Raw genomic sequence first — 26,062 nt, 5'->3', positions numbered from 1 at the left:
GAGGGTTAAAGGACATTATAATGTAGAATTGATATATTGTTCAATTGAGGTACAGTGGTTGGCATGTAATTCACCCTACACTCCTTGTATTTATAACTAGTTCATATAGGATCATAGGATAGAACGGTGTTTCTTAATGGGGACCCAAAAGGTGTGCACTTTTATGTTAATGCCGTAGCACTAGACACCTGATTCCACTAATCATTGGGAGTGTTCCTCTGCCTAGGCGTTGCTGATGCATGCTGGATCTTACAATGCCTGGATAGGTATTTTAAGTATGTTCTAATGTTCTATTAGCAATCTGATGCTTGTCAGCACGGTCGATGACATCCCACACAACCATTGGTTGATGCATGCAACGTCTGAGCAGGGTTTTGATGATGAGGTAATTAGTGGAATCAGGTATGTAGCGTTTGGGGCAAAACTAAACCCTTTGGGTTCCCAGCACCAGAATAATGAAATACTGAGATATAATATAAAACACAAACTCACTTAACATAGTCCAAAAATGTATTCCTTAACCCAGGAGACTTCAACAAAGGTACAATCATTTAGGTACACTAATATTGTTGTGCATTTCAATCAGCTCACAATAAATGCTGTATGTAAATAAACATGTCAAAGTTGTTCAAACAGTCTCCCTCTTGTTCCGTTCAAGAATCTTGTTTCCCTTTTTTGTTCATTGGGGAATGTGGTGGGGAAATTCTGCCGTGGAACTTTGGTTTTAGGGCGTGGGTAGGAAAGTCAATTTCTCCCTCTCAGAGAATAAGCCTCTACCTGCACCAGGAGTATATATATGGCTCTGGTGAGGAGTAGGACCTCACACAGCCACTGAAGCTCTCTGTCTGAAGACAAGACAGCAGCTCATCACATCACAGCACCACAGAAGAAGAGATGGCCCAGATCAGAGCCCCTGTTATTGTGCTGCTCGTGCTCCTGGCTGTGGGGCTGTTCACTACTGAGGCTTCTGCAGCTAAACAAGGTCAATATTCTGCTGTGAAAGTTGTCTCAGTCCGTCTGTCTGTGTTATTACTGGAACACTGAACTAAACTGTTGGACAATTAGAGTAATATTTAGTCTTCATCAAGAGTCCTCTTTAATTGACAATTTGTTCATTTTTTACAGCACGTCGTAGACGATTCTGCTGTCAAAGTTATACTGGTGGGGAAATACCTTTTGAAGTTATCGTAGGATATACCCTACAGACCACGACTGAAATCTGCAGAATCCCTGCCATCATGTGAGTATCTTTGATTATTTATCTTTGAATTGAGGTTCAGGATTCTTTACAGAAAAATACATTATAGTGTAATTATAGTTGAATAGAAATATGGGTTAACAATGCAGTGAAAACAGAGTGTTTTGTATGTGAGACTTACAGTTTTGTATGTGTCTCTTCCAGATTCCACACTAAAAATGGGAAAGATTTGTGTGCAGACCCTTCCCAGAGCTCGGTGATCCAACATGTCAACCGACTGAGGTAAGAATGACTCTCATAAATAACATTACAACTGTTATACTATTTACACTTGAATATTAAAAGGGATTTAGAATATAGTTGTTTATTATGAATGGTACAAACAAAGATTGTACTCCTGAATGTAGACACATTGAACCTGTTTCAGATTTTACAACAGATACACCTCTAAATTGGAGATATTGAAATATAAGAGTGGCCTTAACAGCTGAAAATAATCTGAATTTTTCTAATCTATTTCAGGGACAAGGCGGTTCACATCAGCAAATCACAGTCCTAATCCGATGATGGGTTCTGGATACAGAGGAGCAGAACATGTGTATTTAACAGTCAGGAGCTGAACATGTTAATAACCAGTGTATATAGTGTATATCCCATCCTGTTTCCTCTGCTATCCATCTACCTAAATCTTCTTAGTCCTATATTTTCTGGGCTGATTTTATATGAATATATTTTGCAAATTAAAAAAATGTAGTTATAATATAATGCTTTATGAGCAATAAGGTTAAGATCTCGTTGTAAGACAGGAAACTAAATGTTTAAACTTTTTTTCATGAAAACACTGTTACTTTTTGTCACTGTTACAATTTAAGTCTATAATAAATGTCATATATTTTACTATAACCTGTTTGTATATGAAATAGGCTTTGTCATTGCAGAGTTGAATGGTTTGATCTCGTTTTATGGGCATCAGAAATTGCACACGCTGTAACATTTTATTCATAAAAGTCTTGTGTATGATCATATCATTGATCACATCTGTTGCTTTAAACTGTTACTTTAATATTTTATGTCTATAATAAATATATTTTCCTAAGAATTCTCACTTGTTTTGTGTGTTCATCTTGTGTGGTATGAGTGGTGAATGGAAGATGAACCTTGGACAGTACAATGACAGATACTAACTGATGAAGGAGACAGAGACAAGATATTGAATAGTAACTGTGGAGGAGACAACATCATGAGAGGTCACCAGTGGGTGGATGTAGTAACTGTGGAGGAGACAACATCATGAGAGGTCACCAGTGGGTGGATGTAGTAACTATGGAGGACACAACACCATGAGAGGTCACCAGTGGGTGGATGTAGTAACTGTAGAGGACACTACACCATGAGAGGTCACCAGTGGGTGGATGTAGTAACTGTAGAGGACACTACATCATGAGAGGTCACCAGAGGGTGGATGTAGTAACTGTGGAGGACACTACATCATGAGAGGTCACCAGAGGGTGGATGTAGTAACTGTAGAGGACACTACACCATGAGAGGTCACCAGTGGGTGGATGTAGTAACTGTAGAGGACACTACACCATGAGAGGTCACCAGTGGGTGGATGTAGTAACTGTAGAGGACACTACACCATGAGAGGTCACCAGTGGGTGGATGTAGTAACTGTAGAGGACACTACACCATGAGAGGTCACCAGTGGGTGGATGTAGTAACTGTAGAGGACACTACACCATGAGAGGTCACCAGTGGGTGGATGTAGTAGCTGTAGAGGACACTACACCATGAGAGGTCACCAGTGGGTGGATGTAGTAACAGTGGAGGACACTACACCATGAGAAGTCAGCAGAGGGTGAATCACTCTCACAGTTTCTTAAAAAACACTCCTATTCCAAAGGCCTTGTAGAGATAACATACAGTATATTCACTTTGTATGTCTATGGTGTTTAAGCTCCAAGTTGTTATTTTTGGATTACATTGAAATCTACATAGACCTGGCCTTGATGGTTGTATACAATGTACAATAACTTCTACCTGGCTAACAACAGGAGTTTCATACAACTGTTGATTCTTGTTCTTTTTGAGGTTTTAGGAAAGAGTTGATGTTGTGACAAATGCATATTCTTTCAAAACAATCAGATATATGACTATTTACAAGAGCTATTCATATTAATCTATTAAGGTAGCACAACCAAGAGGAACCAAAGACATCACCACTGAGTCATCAATCAGTGTTAAATTCCCAAATTCCAAACTGTGTCACAACACACACTGTTGTCTCTCTCCAGTTCTGGAAGTTCTCATTCTGCATTTTTAACCAAATTATTATCTCGTGAGAATTCAATAGTTCAACACATGAACAGTGATAAAGAAATCTAAATGTTTCAAATAGATGGGAAGTTGACAATAGATTATTAGTAGCATGTATTCATGCTTTGTTGTTGTGATTTCATTCATATAATTCAGTTATTATTCTATTGTTACAGTCATGAAATATTCAAATGCTGTAAGAGCCGACGCTGGAGATGAGAAGTAGTGACCGGGAGTCAACATTTAATAGGAACAGACAAGGAACGAGCAACAGCCTCAAGCAACCCGGGAAACATACGGACAGACTACAAACAATACAGTCGGGAACAGAGATGGGGAACTGACAAATATAGGGGAGGTAATAAACAGGTGAGTCCAATAATACGTTGATGCGCGTAATGGGGAAAGGCAGGTGTGCGTACTGACGGTGGCAGGAGTGCGTAATGCTGGGGAGCCTGGTGCCTTCGAGCACCAGGGAGGGGGAGCGGGAGCAGACGTGACAATTGCATTGAATTGCAAAATCTGATGCAATGATTTACTGCCATAGGGCTGGGTGCAGCTAGTATTGATATATTGGTCAATTTACAGGAAGAAAATACATAGTTATCTTCATATTTGCTAAACCGAATATATTTGTTAGGCCTAGTCCATTGGACAATTAAATAGGAATATCAAACGTCTGAGGTATGATAACACCATGTACTCTGCATCTCAGATAGAGATGGAAATCACAATTCAGAAACATGAACCAAAACTCATTACAACTGTTATTGACCCGGTGTGTCAACTCAACCATAACAGACATGCAGCCAAACATGCTGGTTGAAATGCTCTCTTCCTCTCTCTCTCGTCATCCCTATCTCCATCTCTTTCCTTCCCTCTCTCCCCATCTCTCTCTCTACCTCCTTTTCCCTCTCTCCCACTCTTCCTCCCTCTCTTTCTCTCCCTGATCTCTCCCCCCTAACCATCTCTCTTTCTCTCCCCTCTCTCCCCAACTCTACTCCCTCTCTCTCTCAATCTCTCTCTCTTTCTTACTCCCTCTCCCTCTCCCTCTCTCCCCTGTCTCTCTCTCTCCCTCCTCTCTCTGCCTCTCTCTCCCCCTTCCCCTGCCCTATCTCTCTCTCTCTAACCGCCAGGGGTTTGAGGTTTGGGGCGAGGGGGGCTGTTCATTGACCCGGTGTGATGTAGATCATCATGTGTTTTCCCACTTCAATCAATCTGAAAGGCAGTTAGATGGGTAAGTACCCTCTTAGAAAAATTGGTTCCAAAACGGCTCATCGGCTGTCCCCGTAGGAGAACCCTTTTTGGTTCCGGGGAGAACCCTTTTTTATTTCCACATAGATCCATTTTGGGTTCCATGTTGAACCCTCTGTGGAAAGGGTCGTACATGGAACCCAAAAGGGTTCTCCTTGAACCAGGTTCTAAATAACTTATTATTTTAAGGATTTGAACTCATAGTTGAACAAAGTTACCTCGCAAACTCCTCAAACCTGATTCTTAGTACAGGGCTCTGATGTTCCCACTCCTATCTAGTGTAAGTCTCACTCTAGCAACTAGAGGGCAGCAGAACCTTTCAAACTTTAGAAAATCCAACTGTAATTCATTTAACCTTTATTTAACTAGGCAATTCAGTTATTTTCAATGACGGACTACCAAAAGGCAAAAGGCCTCCTGCGGGGACGGTGGCCTGGGATTAAAGAAATAAAATAAATACAATGTAAATATAGGACAAATCACACCAATAACGAGAGAGACAACACAACACTACATAAACAGAGACCTAAGACAACAACATAGCAAGGCATCAACACATGACAGCACAGCATGGTAGCAACACAACACAACAACAACATGGTAGCAACACAACATGGCAGCAGCACAAAACAGGGTACAAACATTATTGGGCACAGACAACAGCACAAAGGTCAAGAAGGTAGAGACAACAATACATCACACAAAGCAGCCACAACTGTCAGTAAGAGTGTCCATGATGGAGACTTTGAATGAAGAGATTGAGATAAATCAGTCCAGTTTGAGTGTTTGTTGCAGCTCGTTCCAGTCGCTAGCTGCAGCGAACTGAAAAGAGGAGCGACCCAGGGATGTGTGTGCTTTGGGCACATTTAACAGAATGTGACTGGCAGAACGGGTGTTGTATGTGGAGGATGAGGGCTGCAGTAGATATCTCAGATAGTTGGGAGTAAGGCCTAAGAGGCTTTTATAAATAACATCAACCAGTGTGTCTTGCGACGGGTATACAGAGATGACCAGTTTACAGAGGAGTATAGAGTGCAGTGATGTGTCCTATAAGGAGCATTGGTGGAAAATGTGATCGCCGAATGGTAAAGAACATCTAGTTGCTCGAGAGCACCCTTATCTGTCGATCTATAAATGATGTCTCCGTAATCTAGCATGGGTAGGATGGTCATCTGAATCAGGGTTATTTTGGAAGCTGGAGTGAAAGATGAGGGATTACGATACAGGAAACCAAGTCTAGATTTAACCTTAGCCTGCAGCTTTGATATGTGCTGAGAGAAGGACAGTGCACAGTCTAGCCATACTCCCAAGTACTTGTATGATGTGACTACCTCCAGCTCTAAACCCTCAGAGGTAGTAATAACACCTGTGGGGAGAAGGGCATTCCCCTTACCAAACCAGACCTTTGTTTTGGAGGTGTTCAGAACAAGGTTAAGGATAGAGAAAGCTTGTTGGACACTAAGAAAGCTTTGTTGTAGAGCATTTAGCACAAAATCCGGGGAGGGGCCAGCTGAGTATAAGACTGTATCATCTGCATATAAATGGATGAGAGAGCTTCCTACTGCCTGAGCTATGTTGTTGATGTAAATTGAGAATTAAATTGAGGAATCATGACTTGAAGTGGTGATTATAGAGCTCAGCCATGTGCTTCTTGTCAGTAACAGCCACATTATCAATGGGCAGCTGGGAGGAGGAGGGTTTATTCTCCTGGTCTTGAAACATTTTCCAGAACTTTTTGGGGTTAGACCCACAGAGAGAGAACTTCTCCTTAAAGTAACTACCTTTGGCCTTCCGGATAGCCTAAGTGCACTTATTTCTCATTTACCAGAATGATAGCCAGTGAGCTTGAGTTTGAGTTGAGTTTGAGCTTGAGATGCGTATGCCGAGCCTTTCGCCAAATACAACTCTTGAGGTGGAGTCACTCTGCCTATAGGGGCGGCAGGGTAGCCTAGTGGTTAGAGCGTTGGACGGAGAAAACCATTGTGTTGGTGAGAGTCAGTGTGGTATTAGTGGAGTATTAGTTTCTAGTCCAAACGGTTCAGACACTACAGAAAGAAGTTGACACATCAGTGTTACTTGTGGGGGACGTAGATCAAAACAGAGATCTGGAGAACCATTCAGACGCTACAGACGTTTTTGTGAGAAGACAGATTTTGGGGAATTCTCATGGTCTGACATCTTTCACTGCATATGTGGATGTGGTGGATTGAGAAGCATCTCATTCAAAAATCTGATATCTCTCATTTAAACTGACGTATTTTGCTGGGGATTTTATTTACTGTCACTTAGATTGATGAATGGGTGCGTAAACAGGCTATTGATTTCAGACCACAGTTATTCTCTGTCTGAATAAAAATACAAAGGTTTTTATTTGATTGACACATCTCCCACATCCTTTGGTTATGAGGGTTAAAGGACATTATACTGTAGAATTGATATATTGTTCAATTGAGGTACAGTGGTTGGCATGTAATTCACCCTACACTCCTTGTATTTATAACTAGTTCATATAGGATCATAGGATAGAACGGTGTTTCTTAATGGGGACCCAAAAGGTGTGCACTTTTATGTTATTGCCGTAGCACTAGACACCTGATTCCACTAATCATTGGGAGTGTTCCTCTGCCTAGGCGTTGCTGATGCATGCTAGATCTTACAATGCCTGGATAGGTATTTTAAGTATGAACTAACCACATGTTCTATTAGCAATCTGGTGCTTGACAGCACGGCCGATGACACACAACCATTGGTTGATGCATGCAACGTCTGAGCAGGGTTTTGATGATGAGGTAATTAGTGGAATCAGGTATGTAGCATTTGGGGCAAAACTAAACCCTTTGGGTCCCCAGCACCAGAATAATGAAATACTGAGATATAATATAAAACACAAACTCACTTAACATAATCCAAAAATGTATTTCTTAACCCAGGAGACTTCAACAAAGGTACAATCATTTAGGTACACTAATATTGTCGTGCATTTCAATCAGCTCAGAATAAATGCTGTATATAAATAAACATGTCAAAGTTGTTCAGACATCCTCCCTCTTGTTCCGTTCAAGAATCTTGTTTCCCTTTTTTGTTCATTGGGGAATGTGATGGGGAAATTCTGCCGTGGAACTTTGGTTTTAGGGCGTGGGTAGGAAAGTCCATTTCACCTCTCAGAGAATAAGCCTCTACCTGCACCAGGAGTATATATATGGCTCTGGTGAGGAATAGGACCTCACACAGCCACTGAAGCTCTTTGTCTGAAGACAGCAGCTCATCACATCACAGCACCACAGAAGAAGAGATGGCCCAGATCAGAGCCCCTGTTGTTGTGCTGCTCGTGCTCCTGGCTGTGGGGCTGTTTGCTGCTGAGGTTTCTGCAGCTAAACAAGGTCAATATTGGATGTGAAAGTTTTGTCTCAGTCCGTCTGTCTGTCTCCCTCTCTCCTTGTTTTTTGCAAATGGTGTTTTTTAATTGCCATACAAGATAACGTTTCTTGTCTTTTTGCTCAATAGGTTTTCCTAGAGGCTGTTGTACGAGTTACTCCCAGGGTAGGATGGACATTCGTCTCATCCTTGGCTTTTCCATACAGACAGTGATTGACGGGTGCAACATTGATGCTATCATGTGAGTGACTCTGGAAGGCCTAACAGTAGAACTGGGACAAATTGCAAGTAAAATGATAATATTAATTGTAACACATGTATTATTTCTTCAATTTAAGTATATCATTAAGTATAACATAATTGTACAACAGAAGTAAAACAATTTGATAACTTGATGTTATTTGCATTGCTTCATTTGCGATGTGATATTGCATTGTGATGTTATAGAGATGTAAGCCTATAAAGCACTGATGATTGACTGATGTTTTCTCCTCAACATGTTCTCTTCCAGTTTCCACACTGTCAGAGGGAGATTCCAATGTGTGGATCCCACCAAGGACTGGGTTATGAAAGCTGTTCGCAAGCTGAGGTAAGAATTCATTCATATTTATTCAGGATAAAATGATTTGGCTCCTTGGAATTGAATTATACTGACAGTGTGTGTAGGGTTTATCATAAGGATATTAGGTAAAACGATCGTATAAGAAATGGATGACATAACTTTATTTCTTCTCTACAGGGAGAGAGCGGAACGATTGAACAAGAAAAGGTCATAGGAATAGTGTTCATCACAAGGGTACACGGGACGAAGAGTTTGTGTTGCTATCTTCATTGACGGAGGAGAATGCAAACATGCTGGAACCCTGCTATCTCTAAGTTTATCCAACTACCTGAATTTTATCAGACATTTCTCTGTGCTGAAAAGGATAATAAATGAAGAATATAAACAACGCGGAGCACCTGGACACAGCCCTTAGCCGTGGTATATTGGCCACATATGACAAACCCCTGAGGAGCCTTATTGCTATTATAAACTGGTTACAAACATAATTAGAGCAGTAAAAATATTATTTATTGTCATACCGATAGTATAGGGTCTGACATACTACAGTTGTCAGCCAATCATCATTCAGGGCTGGAACCACCTAGTTTATTATTTTACATAACCTATTTGTATGTCATGACTTCGGCTGAGGTCGGCTCCTCTCCTTGTTGGGGCGGCGTTTGGCGGTCGGCGTCACCGGCTTTCTAGTCATCACCGATCCATGTTTCCTTTTTCCTTTTGTTTTGTCTTGACTACACACACCTGATTTCTATTCCCTTATTATGTTCCTTATTTACCCTCTCGTCTACCTTTCTGTTTCATCCGTGATTGTTTTGTGTTACCGTGTGTGTTGGAGGGTTTTTCTCTATACGTTATGTTTCCTTGTTGGAGATATTCCAGTTTTGAATATTTTGAGTAAAGTCTTTTGTGTTTTCTCAAACCTGTGTCCTGAGCCTGACTCAGACAACGAACCCAGCATTTTATCACATTGTATGTGAAATCATCTGTGTTGGCAGAGTTTAATGGTATAATCTTGTTGTATGAGCATCAGAAATCACATGTTTTAACCCTTTTATTCATAAAGGTCTTGTGTATGATCAGATCATTGATCACATCTGTTATATTTAACAGTTACTGTTACATTTTATATCTATAATAAATCATATATTTTACTAAGAATTCTCACTTCTTTTGTGTATTCATCTTGTGTGGTATGAGGGGGGCTCCTGAGTGCCACAGCGGTCTAAGGCACTGCATCTCAGTGCTTGAGGTGTCACTACAGACATCCCTGGTCTGAATCCAGGCTGTATCACAACCGGCCGTGATTGGGAGTCCCATAGGGCGGCGCACAATTGGCCCAGCATCGTCCAGGTTTGGCCGGTTTAGGCCGTCATTACAAATAAGAATTTGTTCTTAAAACCTCTTTGGGCTAGGGGGCAGAATTTTCACTTTTGGATAAATAGCGTGCCCAATTTCAACTTCCTGCTACTCATGCCAAGAATATAAGATATGCATATTATTCATAGATTTGGATAGAAAACACTCTGAAGTTTCTAAAACTGTTGAATCATGTCTGTAAGTATACCAGAACTTATGTAGCAGGCAAAACCCAGAGGACTAACTGCTCAGATTAGTTATTTTTTTTAGCCCTCTCCGTTCCCTGAGTTGTCTTTGCCAAGGGATATTTCATAGGTACCTGTTTTCAGTTCCTACCGCTTCCCCTGGATTTCACCAGTCTTTGGAATTTGGTTGAGGTTATTCCTTTGTGCAATGAAGAAGTAGGCCAACTCGGAACTAGGGACACTTTTGTGAGTTGTGCAAGACGTGAAAAGCAGCGCTGGTTTGTTTTCATTCCTGTATTGAACACAGAAAGACCCGACTACAATTTGATCGATTATTAACGTTTAAAAATACCTAAATTTGTATTACAAAAGTAGTTTGAAATAGTTTGGCAAAGTTTATAGGCAACGTTTGAAATATTTTGTAGTGACGTTGCGTTTTTTGTAAGATGTTTTTTTCTGGATCAAATGCGCTTTATAAATGGAGATTTTGGATATATATGGACGGAATTAATCGAACAAAAGGACCAATTGTGATATTTATGGGACATATTGGAGTGCCAACAAAAGAAGCTTGTCAAAGGTAATGCATGTTTTATATTTTATTTCAGCGTTTTGTGTAGCGCCTGCAGGGTTGAAATATGCTTACTCCTTTGTTTACTGCTGGTGCAGATGGTGCAGGCTATAAGATAATAGCTTCTTATGCTTTCGCCAAAAAGCATTTTTAAAATCTGACAGGTTGGCTGGATTCACAACGAGTGTAGCTTTAATTGAGTATCTACATGTGTGAATTAATGAAAGTTTGAATTTCATAGTATTTTATTTGAATCTGGCGCTCTGCATTTTCCCTGGCAATTGGCCAGTTGAGACATTTGCGTCCCGCCTATCCCAAAGAGGTTTAACCTGTCTACGATACTGGTTCCCAATTGGGAATCAACCCTCCCACGTTCAGCTGAAACGGTGGCGCATGGAACGCAAAAATATTCTTAAAAATATTTAACCTCCACACATTAACAAGTCCAATAGCTCAAATGAAAGATAAACACCTTGTTCATCTAGCCAGCAAGTCAGATTTCTAAAATGTTTTACGGCGAAAACATAGCACATATATATGTAAAACCACCACCAGACACAGCTCATTTGAATAGCCAAAACATGCAATCAACAAACGCAGGATTAAAAAATAAATCGCTCACTAACCTTTTGAAAATCTTCATCAGATGACAGTAATATGACATGTTACACAGTACCTATTTTTTTTTTTCAATAATATGCCATTTATATCCATAAATGTCCATTTACAGTGAGTTCACGTTCAGAAATTACTCAAAAATGCCCGCAGGAAATCTATGTAGCGCGGCAAGATAACGTAAATAGACATCATAAACTTTGACTAAATATACATGTTCTACATATAGTTAGAAAGATACACTGCTTCTTTATGCAACCGCTGTGTTAGATTTATTTTTAACGTTACAGAAATCGCACACTATTCCATATGCTGAGACAGCGCTCAGTTCCAAGCTACATTTCTACGTAATGTTGGAGTCAACAGAAACACAGATTTAAGCATAAATATTCCCTTACCTTCGATGGTCTTCGTTCAGAATGTTCTGGAAGGCTTCATACTTACCCAATACATCGTTTGGTTTCAAGTCTTGCGTCTTTGTATTAGCTACTGCTAATAACATCAGCTGAAATGCACCCAAAACCTCCTCTGGTCCGGAAAAGTTGCGCATCAAAACTTCAAAATTACATATTATATGTCGACTAAACAGGTCAAACTAAGTGCAGAAGCAAGCTTTATGATGTTTTAGACACGCAAAACAAACTTCAATTCAATCGGCCATCGTCTGCCCTTCTCTTGAGTGCTGGAACAAAGGAATGGCTGGGACCAATTCGCGCCCATACGCACAGCCTATTCTCTCGTGGCACGCACTAATTTCACTCCCATAGGGTCAATTCTCGCGGGATTTGAACGATTCAAAGCTCTACTGAAAGAGGACATCTAGCGGAAGAGGTAGAAAGTGAACGATTCAAAGCTCTACTGAAAGAGGACATCTAGCGGAAGAGGTAGAAAGTGTCCCCAGAATCATAACTGGTTGGGAAGGGTGGGGGCCATGACGTCAAAGTTGCTCCAACTTTCATGGCCACAAAAACTAGTTTGGAAGAATGCCTGCCCTGTGAGTTCTGCTATACTTACAGACATAATTCCAACGGTTTTAGAATCTTTAGAGTGTTTTCTATCCAATAATAATTTTTATTTGCATATATTAGCATTTTTTGACAGATTTTTTTTCCAGTTTACTAGGGGTACCCAATCTCTCCAAAGGGGGCGTATGTCTGCCATATCCTTAACAGGTTCTGACTTGCCTAGTTAAATAAAGGTTACTTTTTTTGGACAGCAAAATGACAGATACTAACTGATGAAGCAGACAGACAGAGAAAATATCGTATAGTAACTGTGGAGGACAATACACCATGAGAGGTCACCAGTGGGTGGATGTAGTAACTGTAGAGGACACTACACCATGAGAGGTGTCGTGTTTTTACTATCATTAACTGAAGACTTTTAGTTTTTATCAAAGATTCTCTGTAATTAGCATTTCGTGATTAACTAATCAGGCAAATGGAATTAACTAGGAAGTCAGGGGGAAATGAAAATATTCAGATTACAAAGTTATAATTTTCCTAATATAACTTTTCAGATATTTTAATATCTGATCAATTAGTCTTCAGAATAATTACTTATTTATTTTATGTTAGTCTCATTCCAAATGTCGTAAATTGTTTGTTATCTGCACGAACCCCGTCTTCACTATGAGTCATCCATACATCAATTGTCTTAAATCATTTATTTATTAACTAACTAAACAATCACAGAAGTGCACACACAAACAAACAAAGTAAATGTGGTTTCAAGAAATTATAGGGAATGTGCCCTAGTGGGCTAAATAGGCATGGCGGCTTGTTAGACAAAAGGGAAGTGGGGGTCGACTGAGATAAGACAACACATAGTTGATAATTATAACAATTGAAATGCTAATCCTTTGCACATGAACGCTCACACATTCGGGAACAATTGCAATCAATATATATATTTCCGCTCAGTGTGTCGTCGGGATCTCTGTTAAAAAGTTTGATCTGTTGGAGAGTGTCCGACCTCTCTCTCTCTCTCTGGCGTGGTTAGAATGGGTAGTTCAGAGTGACATTCATTCAGGTCGTTATAGAATAGATGTTTTCGGCGGTTGTCGATTTTCCCGTTCAATTATACCGAATTCCTAGCTGCAGACTAGTAATTTATATCAAAGACTTGTTCTTATTCTGCCGGTATCGATAGTCTAAGAGTTTAACCACGTGGGATGGTTAAAAGATTCAGCAGTCTGGTCTCAAACCTTGGCCCTCTCGTAATTGAGAGCAACATGGTCTGCCTATTTCTCAGGCCCAGAATCTAGAATATGCATATAATTGTCAGATTAGGATAGAAAACACTCTAAAGTTTCCAAAACTGTCAAAATATTGTCTGTGATTATAACGGAACCCATATTGCAGGCTAAAACCACAGCGGTGCGCTCTGTGCCAGCTCCTCGCATTTGCCGTGCTAGAGTGGGCATTCAGCCAGGTCGGATGGTGTCGGCTCAGCGCTCCTGGTCTCCGGTGCGTCTCTTCGGCCCAGGATATCCTGCGCCGGCTCTGTGTACTGTGTCTCCGGTGCGCCTTCACTGCCCAGTGCGTCCTGTGCCAGCACCCCGAAAGTAAGCATCCAGCCACGACTGGTTGTGCCAGCTCCACGCTCGAGACCTCCAGTGCGCCTCCACTGCCCAGTGTATCCGGTGCCTGCTCCACGCACCAGGCGTCCAGTTCATCTCCCCAGTCCGTGAGACCTGTTCCAGTTCCACGCACCAGGCTTCTAGTACGTCTCCTCAGTCCGATGAGACCTGTTCCGGCTCCATGTACAAAGCCTCCAGTGATGATCCATGGCACGAAGCCTCCAGTGATGATCCATGGCCCGAAGCCTCCAGTGATGATCCATGGCACGAAGCCTCCAGTGATGATCCATGGCCCGGAGCCTGCAGTGATGATCCATGGCACGAAACCTCCAGTGATGATCCATGGCCCGGAGCCTGTAGTGATGATCCATGGCACGAAGCCTCCAGTGATGATCCATGGCACGAAGCCTCCAGTGATGATCCATGGCCCGGAGCCTGTAGTGATGATCCATGGCACGAAGCCTGCAGTGATGATCCAGGAAAAGGAGCCTCCAGCAACGGTCCCCATTCCGGAGTCTCCGACGACGGTCCCCAGTCCAGAGCCTCCGGCAACGGTCCCCAGTCCGGAGCCTACGGCGACGGTCCCCAGTCCAGAGCCTCCGGCGACGGTCCCCAGTCCGGAGCCTCCGGCGACAGTCCCCAGTCCAGAGCCTCCGGCGACGATCCCCAGTTCGGCGCCTCTGGCGACGGTCATCAGTCTGGAGCCTGCGGTGAGGGTTCCCAGTCCGGAGCCTTCGGCAAGGGCTCCCAGTCCAGAGCCTTCAGCGAGGGTTCCCAGTCCAGAGCCTCTGGCGACGATCTACGGTCCGGAGGTCCCGGCGACTATCCCTGCACGAGAGGCGCCACCGAAGTGGGCGGGGCCTCAAGCGGAGCAGGGTCTGCGTCCCGCACCGGAGTCCCCACCGAGAGTAGATGCCCACCCGGACTCTCCCCTATAGGTTCAGGTTTGCGGCCGGAGTCCGCTCCTTTGGAGGGGGGCTTTTACCCCCAAGCCATAAGACTCCTGAACAAGTAATCAAATGGCCACCCGGACTCTTCACATTGTCTCCTCCCCAACCCCTCTTTTACGCTGCTGCTACTCTCTGTTTATCATATATGCATAGTCACTTTAACTATACATTTATGTACATACTACCTCAATTGGCCTGACTAACCAGTGTCTGTATATAGCCTCGCTACTGTATATAGACTCTATACTGTATACAGCCTTCCTACTGTTTATAGCCTTTTTACTGTTATAGCGTCACTACTGTTATTATTCACTGTCTTTACTGATATTTTTATTTCTTTACGTATCTATTGTTCACCTAATACCTATTTTTTACTGAAAAATTGCACTGTTGATCAGGGCTTGTAAGTAAGCATTTCAAAAAGGTGTATTCGGCGAACGTAACAAATAAACTTTGATTTGATTTGCTTTGACACTGATGGTAGCAAACAGCACATTAGATGACAGTTCCTGTCCTATTTACTAGTTTCACCCAGAGTCATCAGTGCCAACAACAGCAGCAGCAGAGTAGAGAGAGTCACAACAAGCTTTACCATCTTGTCAGGTTCAGAGGTCGAGGCAGGCAGTGAAGTTCAACAGATACCTGGAACTCTCTCCTCAGAATGAGATTCCTAGATTATCTGATCCAATGATCTGGAATTCTAGTTTAAATACTTTCTCAGTTGGAAATATGATGCCCTTTTCTGGACCGCAGACCCAGCGGTTGTGGAACAAGGTGGAAACTTCAGTCTTGACATGTATTTGGGTCGTCAGGGAAGTTTGACACATAGGTCACATTGTTGGTACCTTGGTAAACTCCCTTCCACTCTGGGCCCGGATTAAGAATTTACGGCAACTATACAATGATGTGGCAGGGTAGCCTAGTGGTTAGAGCATTGGGCTAGTATTTGAAAGGTTGCAAGTTCAAATCCCTGAGCTGACGAGGTACAAATCTGTCATTCTGCCCCTGAACAAGGCAGTTAACCCACTGTTCCTTGGCCGTCATTGAAAATAAGAAATTGTTCTTAACTGACTTGCCTAGTTAAATTAAGGTTAAAAAAAATGCATGTCAGCAAAATTCTAAGGGAGATGTTATCATTGTATAATAGAGTATTACATAACGTTGGGATGATGTGATGTAATGTACAAGTAGCCTTCAAAAGAAGTTTGATTGTTCAATTCAAACACATTTAGTCCGTTGTGATTAGAAGGCCTACTGTATGTAGGAGTTATAGTGAATGTTCCTGAGGGGCCTAGTTACAGTTTGGACTTAAATCACGTGAAAATCTATGACAAGACTTCAAAATGACTGTCTAGCAATGATCAACAACCAACTTACCAGAGGCTGAAGAATATTTAAAGGAATAATGGACAAATATTGTAAAATCCAGCTGTGCAAAGCTCTTAGGGACCCGGAAAAATTCACCGCTGTAATAGCTGCCAAAAGTGATTCAAATCAAATCCAAAGCAAAATGTATTGGTCACATACACATGGTTAGCAGATGTTATTGGTCACATACACATGGTTAGCAGATGTTATTGGTCACATACACCTGGTTAGCAGATGTTATTGGTCACATACACCTGGATAGCAGATGTTATTGGTCACATACACATGGTTAGCAGATGTTATTGGTCACATACACATGGTTAGCAGATGTTATTGGTCACATACACCTGGATAGCAGATGTTATTGGTCACATACACATGGTTAGCAGATGTTAATGGTCACATACACATGGTTAGCAGATGTTATTGGTCACATACACCTGGTTAGCAGATGTTATTGGTCACATGCACATGGTTAGCAGATGTTATTGGTCACATGCACATGGTTAGCAGATGTTATTGGTCACATACACCTGGTTAGCAGATGTTATTGGTCACATACACCTGGATAGCAGATGTTATTGGTCACATACACATGGTTAGCAGATGTTATTGGTCACATACACCTGGTTAGCAGATGTTATTGGTCACATACACCTGGTTAGCAGATGTTATTGGTCACATACACCTGGTTAGCAGATGTTATTGGTCACATACACATGGTTAGCAGATGTTATTGGTCACATACACATGGTTAGCAGATGTTATTGGTCACATACACATGGTTAGCAGATGTTATTGGTCACATACACATGGTTAGCAGATGTTATTGGTCACATACACCTGGTTAGCAGATGTTATTGGTCACATGCACATGGTTAGCAGATGTTATTGGTCACATGCACATGGTTAGCAGATGTTATTGGTCACATACACCTGGTTAGCAGATGTTATTGGTCACATACACCTGGATAGCAGATGTTATTGGTCACATACACATGGTTAGCAGATGTTATTGGTCACATACACCTGGTTAGCAGATGTTATTGGTCACATACACCTGGTTAGCAGATGTTATTGGTCACATACACCTGGTTAGCAGATGTTATTGGTCACATACACATGGTTAGCAGATGTTATTGGTCACATACACATGGTTAGCAGATGTTATTGGTCACATACACATGGTTAGCAGATGTTATTGGTCACATACACATGGTTAGCAGATGTTAAGGGTCACATGCACATGGTTAGCAGATGTTATTGGTCGCATACACCTGGTTAGCAGATGTTATTGGTCACATACACCTGGTTAGCAGATGTTATTGGTCACATACACCTGGTTAGCAGATGTTATTGGTCACATACACATGGTTAGCAGATGTTATTGGTCACATACACATGGTTAGCAGATGTTATTGGTCACATACACATGGTTAGCAGATGTTATTGGTCACATACACATGGTTAGCAGATGTTATTGGTCACATACACCTGGTTAGCAGATGTTATTGGTCACATACACCTGGTTAGCAGATGTTATTGGTCACATACACCTGGTTAGCAGATGTTATTGGTCACATACACCTGGTTAGCAGATGTTATTGGTCACATACACCTGGTTAGCAGATGTTATTGGTCACATACACATGGTTAGCAGATGTTATTGGTCACATACACATGGTTAGCAGATGTTATTGGTCACATACACATGGTTAGCAGATGTTATTGGTCACATACACATGGTTAGCAGATGTTATTGGTCACATACACATGGTTAGCAGATGTTATTGGTCACATACACATGGTTAGCAGATGTTATTGGTCACATACACATGGTTAGCAGATGTTATTGGTCACATACACATGGTTAGCAGATGTTATTGGTCACATACACCTGGTTAGCAGATGTTATTGGTCACATACACATGGTTAGCAGATGTTATTGGTCACATACACATGGTTAGCAGATGTTATTGGTCACATACACATGGTTAGCAGATGTTATTGGTCACATACACATGGTTAGCAGATGTTATTGGTCACATACACCTGGTTAGCAGATGTTATTGGTCACATACACATGGTTAGCAGATGTTATTGGTCACATACACATGGTTAGCAGATGTTATTGGTCACATACACCTGGTTAGCAGATGTTATTGGTCACATGCACATGGTTAGCAGATGTTATTGGTCACATGCACATGGTTAGCAGATGTTATTGGTCACATACACCTGGATAGCAGATGTTATTGGTCACATACACATGGTTAGCAGATGTTATTGGTCACATACACATGGTTAGCAGATGTTATTGGTCACATACACATGGTTAGCAGATGTTATTGGTCACATACACATGGTTAGCAGATGTTATTGGTCACATACACATGGTTAGCAGATGTTATTGGTCACATACACATGGTTAGCAGATGTTATTGGTCACATACACCTGGATAGCAGATGTTATTGGTCACATACACCTGGATAGCAGATGTTATTGGTCACATACACATGGTTAGCAGATGTTATTGGTCACATACACATGGTTAGCAGATGTTATTGGTCACATACACATGGTTAGCAGATGTTATTGGTCACATACACATGGTTAGCAGATGTTATTGGTCACATACACATGGTTAGCAGATGTTATTGGTCACATACACATGGTTAGCAGATGTTATTGGTCACATACACATGGTTAGCAGATGTTATTGGTCACATACACATGGTTAGCAGATGTTATTGCGAGTGTAGCTTGTGCTTCTAGTTCCGACAGTGCAGCAATATCTAACAAGTAATATCTAACAATTCAAACTTCTAACAAAAAAAGTGTTTTACAATTGTATTGAAAATGAGATACAGAAATATCTAATATTACATAAGTATTCACACAAATTACATTTGGCAGTGATTACAGCTGTGACTCTTTCTGGGTAAATTTATAAGAGCTTTGCACACATGGATTGTACAATATTCTTCAAGCTCTGTCAAGTTGGTTGTTGATCATTGCTAGACAGCCATTTTCAAGTCTTGCCATAGATTTTGAATGTTATTTAAGTCAAAACTGTATCTAGGCCACTCAGGAACATTCAATGTCATCTTGGTAAACAACTCCAGTGTATATTTGGCCTTGTGTTTTAGAGTATTGTCCTGCTGAAAGGTGAATTTGTCTCCCAGTGTCTGTTGGAAAGCAGACTGGACCAGGTTCTCTTATAACGCTTCGTATTCAAGACATAAAGTTAATTTCTTTGAAGCATCTTTTGCAGTTTTACTTCAGTACCTTCTTGCAAACTGGAGGCATGTTTTGGAATATTTTTATTCTGTACAGGCTTCCTTCTTTTCATTGAGGTCATGTAGGTTATGTCATGCCTGCCCCCCATCATTATGCACACCTGTCACCATCGTTACGTGCATCAGCACTTATTGGGACTCACCTGGACTCTATTACCTTATTGACTGTCTCCCCTATATCTGTCACTTCCTCAGTTTCTTCCCCTTTCAGCATTGATGTGATTGTGTTCCTCTTGTCCAGACGCTGGCCTTGTTTTGTTTCATGTCCATTACTGATTAAATATTCACTCCCTGTACTTGCTTCCCGTCTCCCAGCGTCTGTCCTTACAGGTTAGTATTGTGGAGTAACTACAATGTTGATTCATCCTCAGTTTTCTCCTTTCACAGCCATTATTCAACTCTAACTTTTTTAAAGTCACTATTTGCCTCATGGTGAAATCCCTGAGTGGTTTCCGTCCTCTCCAGAAACTGAGTTAGGAAGGACGCCTGTATCTTTGTAGTATTGATACACCATCCAAATTGTAATTAATAACATCACCATGCTCAAAGGGATATTCAATGTCTGTTTTTTTTTTATTTTATTTTGACCCATCTACTAATAGGAGCTCTTCCTTGGGAGGCATTGGAAAACCTCCCTGGTCTTTGTAGTTAAATCTGTGTTTGAATTTCACAATTCAACTGAGGGGCCTTAAACATAATTGTATGTGTGGGGTACAGAGATGAGGTAGTCATTCAAAAATCAGGTTGAACACGATTGTCACACCCTGATCTGTTTCACCTGTCTTTGTGATTGTCTCCACCCTCCTCCAGGTGTCGCCCATCTTCCCCATTATCCCCTGTGTATTTATACCTGAGTTCTGTCTGTTGCCAGTTGTTTTTGTTCGTTCAAACCTACCAGTGTTTTTCCCCTTGCTCCTGTCTTTGCTATAATCCCTGCATTCTAGTTTCCCGGTTTTGACCTGCCTGCCCTGACCTGAGCCTGCCTGCTGTCCTGTACCTTTGCCCCACCTACCTGGAATCTGACCTCTGCCCTTGACCTGTCCTTTTGCCTGCCCCTGTTCGAGTACAACTTTATTTACTTTGACGCTGTCTGCGCCTGGGTCTTACCTTAAACTTGATAAGTTGCATGGACTCACTGTGTGCAATAATTATGAGTTAAGACAATTTTTACTCCTGAACTTATTTAGGCTGGCCATAACAAAGGGGTTGAATACTTATTGACTCCTTTTCTATTCATTTGATGAGAATTTGCTGGGGTATATTGTCTAGTCCAGTGACACACAGTCTCAATTTTTATCTATTTTAATTTCAGGCTGTAACACAACAAAATGTGGAAAAAATCAAGGGGTGTAATAACTTAAGACACTGTACTTTTCCATGTATCTCATCTTACTGTAATAAGAGCTAATGATATGAAACATGAACTTCTGAATTGCAGGAATCCTTTGAGTTCTATATTATATTAAACAAGTATCAGTGGGTGAGAGAGTTAAACTTTTACTCATCTCTTCAGCTCATTGAAGTGGTCTTCAATTGTTCTGTGAATGTAGAGGATCCTCCCACTCTGTCCCAGGTTTCACATGGTAGTTGTGTGAGGTTATACATTGCAAAGAAACAGCACCAATGTGTTAAATGTCTCAATATTCATTAAAACATGATAATGTCCCGATTAATGCATTGTGACAAACTCAAGGGAGAAAAAGTTGTGGTTGTAACAGGGACAGTTATGATGTAACAACTGAAGAGGAACTGTTAAAACCCGTTTATGATGACCTGTTTAGTTGTCACGGAAACACTTTTCCCCATTTGAGTTGAGGCCTCAACACATTCTGTTTTCCTCTGACCTAGAAAATAACCATATTATCAAGACAACCTACACGTAACAGCCCACATCCATGCACTTCAGTGAACGATGTCTCAGTCACACACAGACACAGACACGCACACAGACATGACAATTAGATTGATCAGATAGGAGATTTAATTACTCTTGTATTTCCCTGCTGTGTGTATTTACTACCCAAACAAAGTCACACCTGAAAGTTCCCCTTCACATTCGCCATTTGAAATTCCCTGCTCAACAGGTTAGACGAGTGTTCCTCTAATATAGAATGTTGACCATCAGTCAGAGCTGTAGAATTAGGAATTACAACTCAGAGCTCTGGGGTCATTATGTCATCATTGTTGTCATACGTCTTGTAAGAAAAGTTCTTGCTCATCCTCAGTGCAACACCCTATGGTGAAATTAAAGTTCTTTACTGGTTCTGTGGTGATTCTCTGGTTTGGTTCATATCTAACTCATCACATATTTTTAAAATAAATATCACCACCCCAAATGTGTCCTTTCATAGCTTCATAGGACATAAACAGGGGCAGTTCCATGGTTTGACTCAATAGACTTTATCACTGTGGCGCTAGAGGAGGCTGGTGAGAGGGGCTTTAGGAGGACAGGCTCATTGTAATGGCTGGAATGGAATCAATGGAAAAGAGTGAAACACGTTGTTTCCATGTGTTTGATGTGTTTGGGACCATTTCATCAATTCCATTTTGGCCATTAGAATGAGCCCGTCCTCCTATAGCTCCTTCCATCAGCCTCCTTTGTGTGGCGCACAATGCACTGTGTTTCCTCCTAGACCAAATGATACATCTGATAACTGTACATACAGTATGTTCTATGATATGATCTGTGGTGGTTTCACTGATGTGGGTACATGGTTACACATACACACATAACCACAGCAAAGGTGTTAAAACCTCTAAAAGTCTGAGCCATTTCGGGGGTGGGAGGGTGTTCTACTAATCTAACATATGGAATTGTCTTCAGATGGTCACACCATGGATCATTTAGCTATTTGATGTTGAATTTTAGGACCCCTTTAGGTATCAAAAATAATTAATAAAATGTTGCAATTTTCCTTTGCTACTATACCCAACAGAAAGCATTGAATAACACATTCATAAATCACAAGAAAAGACAGTAAAAAGATAAATCATAAGGAATCAGGTTTTGAAGTGTCTGTCCTTTTTATAGGAGATATAAGAACACAGGAAATATTTAGGTTTTTTGGGATACATATTTATCCCCATGTTTTTGTTGGCACAAAACTACCTCCATACGTCTATTCATTTGTGTTGGTACCTTCAGACGAGTCCCGTGACACTTGTGGGGCTCGTAGAGAAAAACGGAGAACACCATCGTGTTGGTGAGAGTCAGTGTGGTATTAGTAGAGTATTAGTTTCTAGTCCAAACGGTTCAGACACTACAGACAGAAGTTGACACATCAGTGTTACTTGTGGGGGGCGTAGATCAAAACAGAGATCCGGAGAACCATTCAGATGCTACAGACGTTTTTGTGAGAAGACAGATTTTGGGGAATTCTCATGGTCTGACATCTTTCACTGCATATGTGGATGTGGTGGATTGAGAAGCATCTCATTCAAAAATCTGATATCTCTAATTTAAACTGACGTATTTTGCTGGGGATTTTATTTACTGTCACTTAGATTGATGAATGGGTGCGTAAACAGGCTATTGATTTCAGACCACAGTTATTCTCTGTCTGAATAAAAATACAAAGGTTTTTATTTGATTGACACATCTCCCACATCCTTTGGTTATGAGGGTTAAAGGACATTATACTGTAGAATTGATATATTGTTCAATTGAGGTACAGTGGTTGGCATGTAATTCACCCTACACTCCTTGTATTTATAACTAGTTCATATAGGATCATAGGATAGAACGGTGTTTCTTAATGGGGACCCAAAAGGTGTGCACTTTTCTGTTATTGCCGTAGCACTAGACACCTGATTCCACTAATCATTGGGAGTGTTCCTCTGCCTAGGCGTTGCTGATGCATGCTAGATCTTACAATGCCTGGATAGGTATTTTAAGTATGTTCTAATTTTCTATTAGCAATCTGATGCTTGACAGCACGGTCGATGACGTGCCACACAACCATTGGTTGATGCATGCATCGTCTGAGCAGGGTTTTGATGATGAGGTAATTAGTGGAATCAGGTATGTAGCATTTGGGGCAAAACTAAACCCTTTGGGTTCCCAGCACCAGAATAATGAAATACTGAGATATAATATAAAACACAAACTCACTTAACATGATCCAAAAATGTATTTCTTAACCCAGGAGACTTCAACAAAGGTACAATCATTTAGGTACACTAATATTGTCGTGCATTTCAATCAGCTCAGAATAAATGCTGTATATAAATAAACATGTAAAAGTTGTTCAAACAGTCTCCCTCTTGTTTTGTTCAAGAATCTTGTTTCCCTTTTTTGTTCATTGGGGAATGTGATGGGGAAATTCTGCCGTGGAACTTTGGTTTTAGGGCGTGGGTAGGAAAGTCCATTTCACCTCTCAGAGAATAAGCCTCTACCTCTACCAGGAGTATATATATGGCTCTGGTGAGGAATAGGACCTCACACAGCCACTGAAGCTCTTTGTCTGAAGACAGCAGCTCATCACATCACAGCACCACAGAAGAAGAGATGGCCCAGATCAGAGCCCCTGTTGTTGTGCTGCTCGTGCTCCTGGCTGTGGGGCTGTTTGCTGCTGAGGTTTCTGCAGCTAAACAAGGTCAATATTGGATGTGAAAGTTTTGTCTCAGTCCGTCTGTCTGTCTCCCTCTCTCCTTGTTTTTTGCAAATGGTGTTTTTTAATTGCCATACAAGATAACGTTTCTTGTCTTTTTGCTCAATAGGTTTTCCTAGAGGCTGTTGTACGAGTTACTCCCAGGGTAGGATGGACATGCATCACATCCTTGGCTTTTCCATACAGACAGTGATTGACGGGTGCAACATTGATGCTATCATGTGAGTGACTCTGGAAGGCCTATTTGCAAGTAAAATGATAATATTAATTGTAACACATGTATTATTTCTTCAATTTAAGTATATCATTAAGTATAAAATAATTGTACAACAGAAGTAAAACAATTTGATAACTTGATATTATTTGCATTGATTCATTTGCGATGTGATATTGCATTGTGATGTTATAGAGATGTAAGCCTATAAAGCACTGATGATTGACTGATGTTGTCTCCTCAACATGTTCTCTTCCAGTTTCCAAACTTTCAGAGGGAGATTCCAATGTGTGGATCCCACCAAGGGCTGGGTTATGAAAGCTGTTCGCAAGCTGAGGTAAGAATTCATTCATATTTATTCAGGATAAAATTATTTGGCTCCATGGAATTGAATTATACTGACAGTGTGTGTAGGGTTTATCATAAGGATATTAGGTAAAACGATGGTATAAGAAATGGATGACATAACTTTATTTCTTCTCTACAGGGAGAGAGCGGAACGATTGAACAAGAAAAGGTCATAGGAATAGTGTTCATCACAAGGGTACACGGGACGAAGAGTTTGTGTTGCTATCTTCATTGACGGAGGAGAATGCAAACATGCTGGAATCCTGCTATCTCTAGATTTATCCAACTACCTGAATTTTATCAGACATTTTTCTGTGCTGAAAAGGATAATAAATGAAGAATATAAACAACGCGGAGCACCTGGACACAGCCCTTAGCCGTGGTATATTGGCCACATATGACAAACCCCTGAGGAGCCTTATTGCTATTATAAACTGGTTACAAACATAATTAGAGCAGTACAAATATTATTTATTGTCATACCGATAGTATATGGTCTGACATACTACAGCTGTCAGCCAATCAGCATTCAGGGCTGGAACCTCTCAGTTTATTATTTTGCATAACCTATTTGTATATGAAATCATCTGTGTTGGCAGAGTTTAATGTTATAATCTTGTTGTATGAGCATCAGAAATCACATGTTTTAACCCTTTTATTCATAAAGGTCTTGTGTATGATCAGATCATTGATCACATCTGTTATATTTAACAGTTACTGTTACATTTTATCTATAATAAATAATGTATATTTTACTAAGAATTCTCACTTCTTTTGTGTCTTCATCTTGTGTGGTATGAGTGGGGCTCCTGAGTGCCACAGCGGTCTAAGACACTGCATCTCAGTGCTTGAGGCGTCACTACAGACACCCTGGTTTGAATCCAGGCTGTATCACAACCGGCCTTGATTGGGAGTCCCATAGGGAGGCGCACAATTGGCTCAGCGTCGTCCAGGTTTGGCCGGTGCAGGCCGTCATTGTAAATAAGAATTTGTTCTTAACTGACTTGCCTAGTTAATTAAAGGTTACTTGTTTTGGGACAGCACAATGACAGATACTAACTGATGAAGCAGACAGACAGAGAAAATATTGTATAGTTACTGTGGAGGACAATACACCATGAGAGGTCACCAGTGGGTGGATGTAGTAACTGTAGAGGACACTACATCATGAGAGGTCACCAGTGGGTGGATTTAGTAACTGTAGAGGACACTACACAATGAGAGGTCACCAGGGGTAGATGTAGTAACTGTAGAAG

The 26,062-nt window shown here is 41.1% G+C and overlaps 3 protein-coding genes across 3 annotated transcripts; all 3 read left to right on the top strand.

Moving 5' to 3' along the window:
- Positions 1-800: 800 nt before the first annotated feature.
- On the top strand, positions 801-2,285 carry LOC110530730 (C-C motif chemokine 4-like). Its single transcript, XM_036986858.1, has 4 exons — positions 801-982; positions 1,126-1,240; positions 1,403-1,480; positions 1,721-2,285. Exons 1-4 carry the CDS (start codon positions 895-897, stop codon positions 1,755-1,757), a joined length of 318 nt encoding a protein of 105 aa, XP_036842753.1. The 5' UTR covers positions 801-894; the 3' UTR covers positions 1,758-2,285.
- A 5,699-nt stretch (positions 2,286-7,984) lies between these two features.
- Positions 7,985-9,817, top strand: LOC110530731 (C-C motif chemokine 20). The gene is made up of 4 exons (XM_021613984.2): positions 7,985-8,148; positions 8,273-8,384; positions 8,655-8,732; positions 8,883-9,817. Exons 1-4 carry the CDS (start codon positions 8,061-8,063, stop codon positions 8,917-8,919), a joined length of 315 nt encoding a protein of 104 aa, XP_021469659.2. The 5' UTR covers positions 7,985-8,060; the 3' UTR covers positions 8,920-9,817.
- Positions 9,818-24,065: 14,248 nt separating this feature from the next.
- LOC110531007 (C-C motif chemokine 20-like) lies at positions 24,066-25,565 on the top strand. The gene is made up of 4 exons (XM_021614286.2): positions 24,066-24,229; positions 24,354-24,465; positions 24,718-24,795; positions 24,946-25,565. Exons 1-4 carry the CDS (start codon positions 24,142-24,144, stop codon positions 24,980-24,982), a joined length of 315 nt encoding a protein of 104 aa, XP_021469961.2. The 5' UTR covers positions 24,066-24,141; the 3' UTR covers positions 24,983-25,565.
- Positions 25,566-26,062: the final 497 nt, after the last annotated feature.

This window comes from Oncorhynchus mykiss, chromosome 8 (genome assembly GCF_013265735.2).
Source record: "Oncorhynchus mykiss isolate Arlee chromosome 8, USDA_OmykA_1.1, whole genome shotgun sequence".
Lineage (NCBI taxonomy): Eukaryota > Metazoa > Chordata > Actinopteri > Salmoniformes > Salmonidae > Oncorhynchus > Oncorhynchus mykiss.
This window is presented reverse-complemented; position numbering and strand designations above follow the sequence as displayed.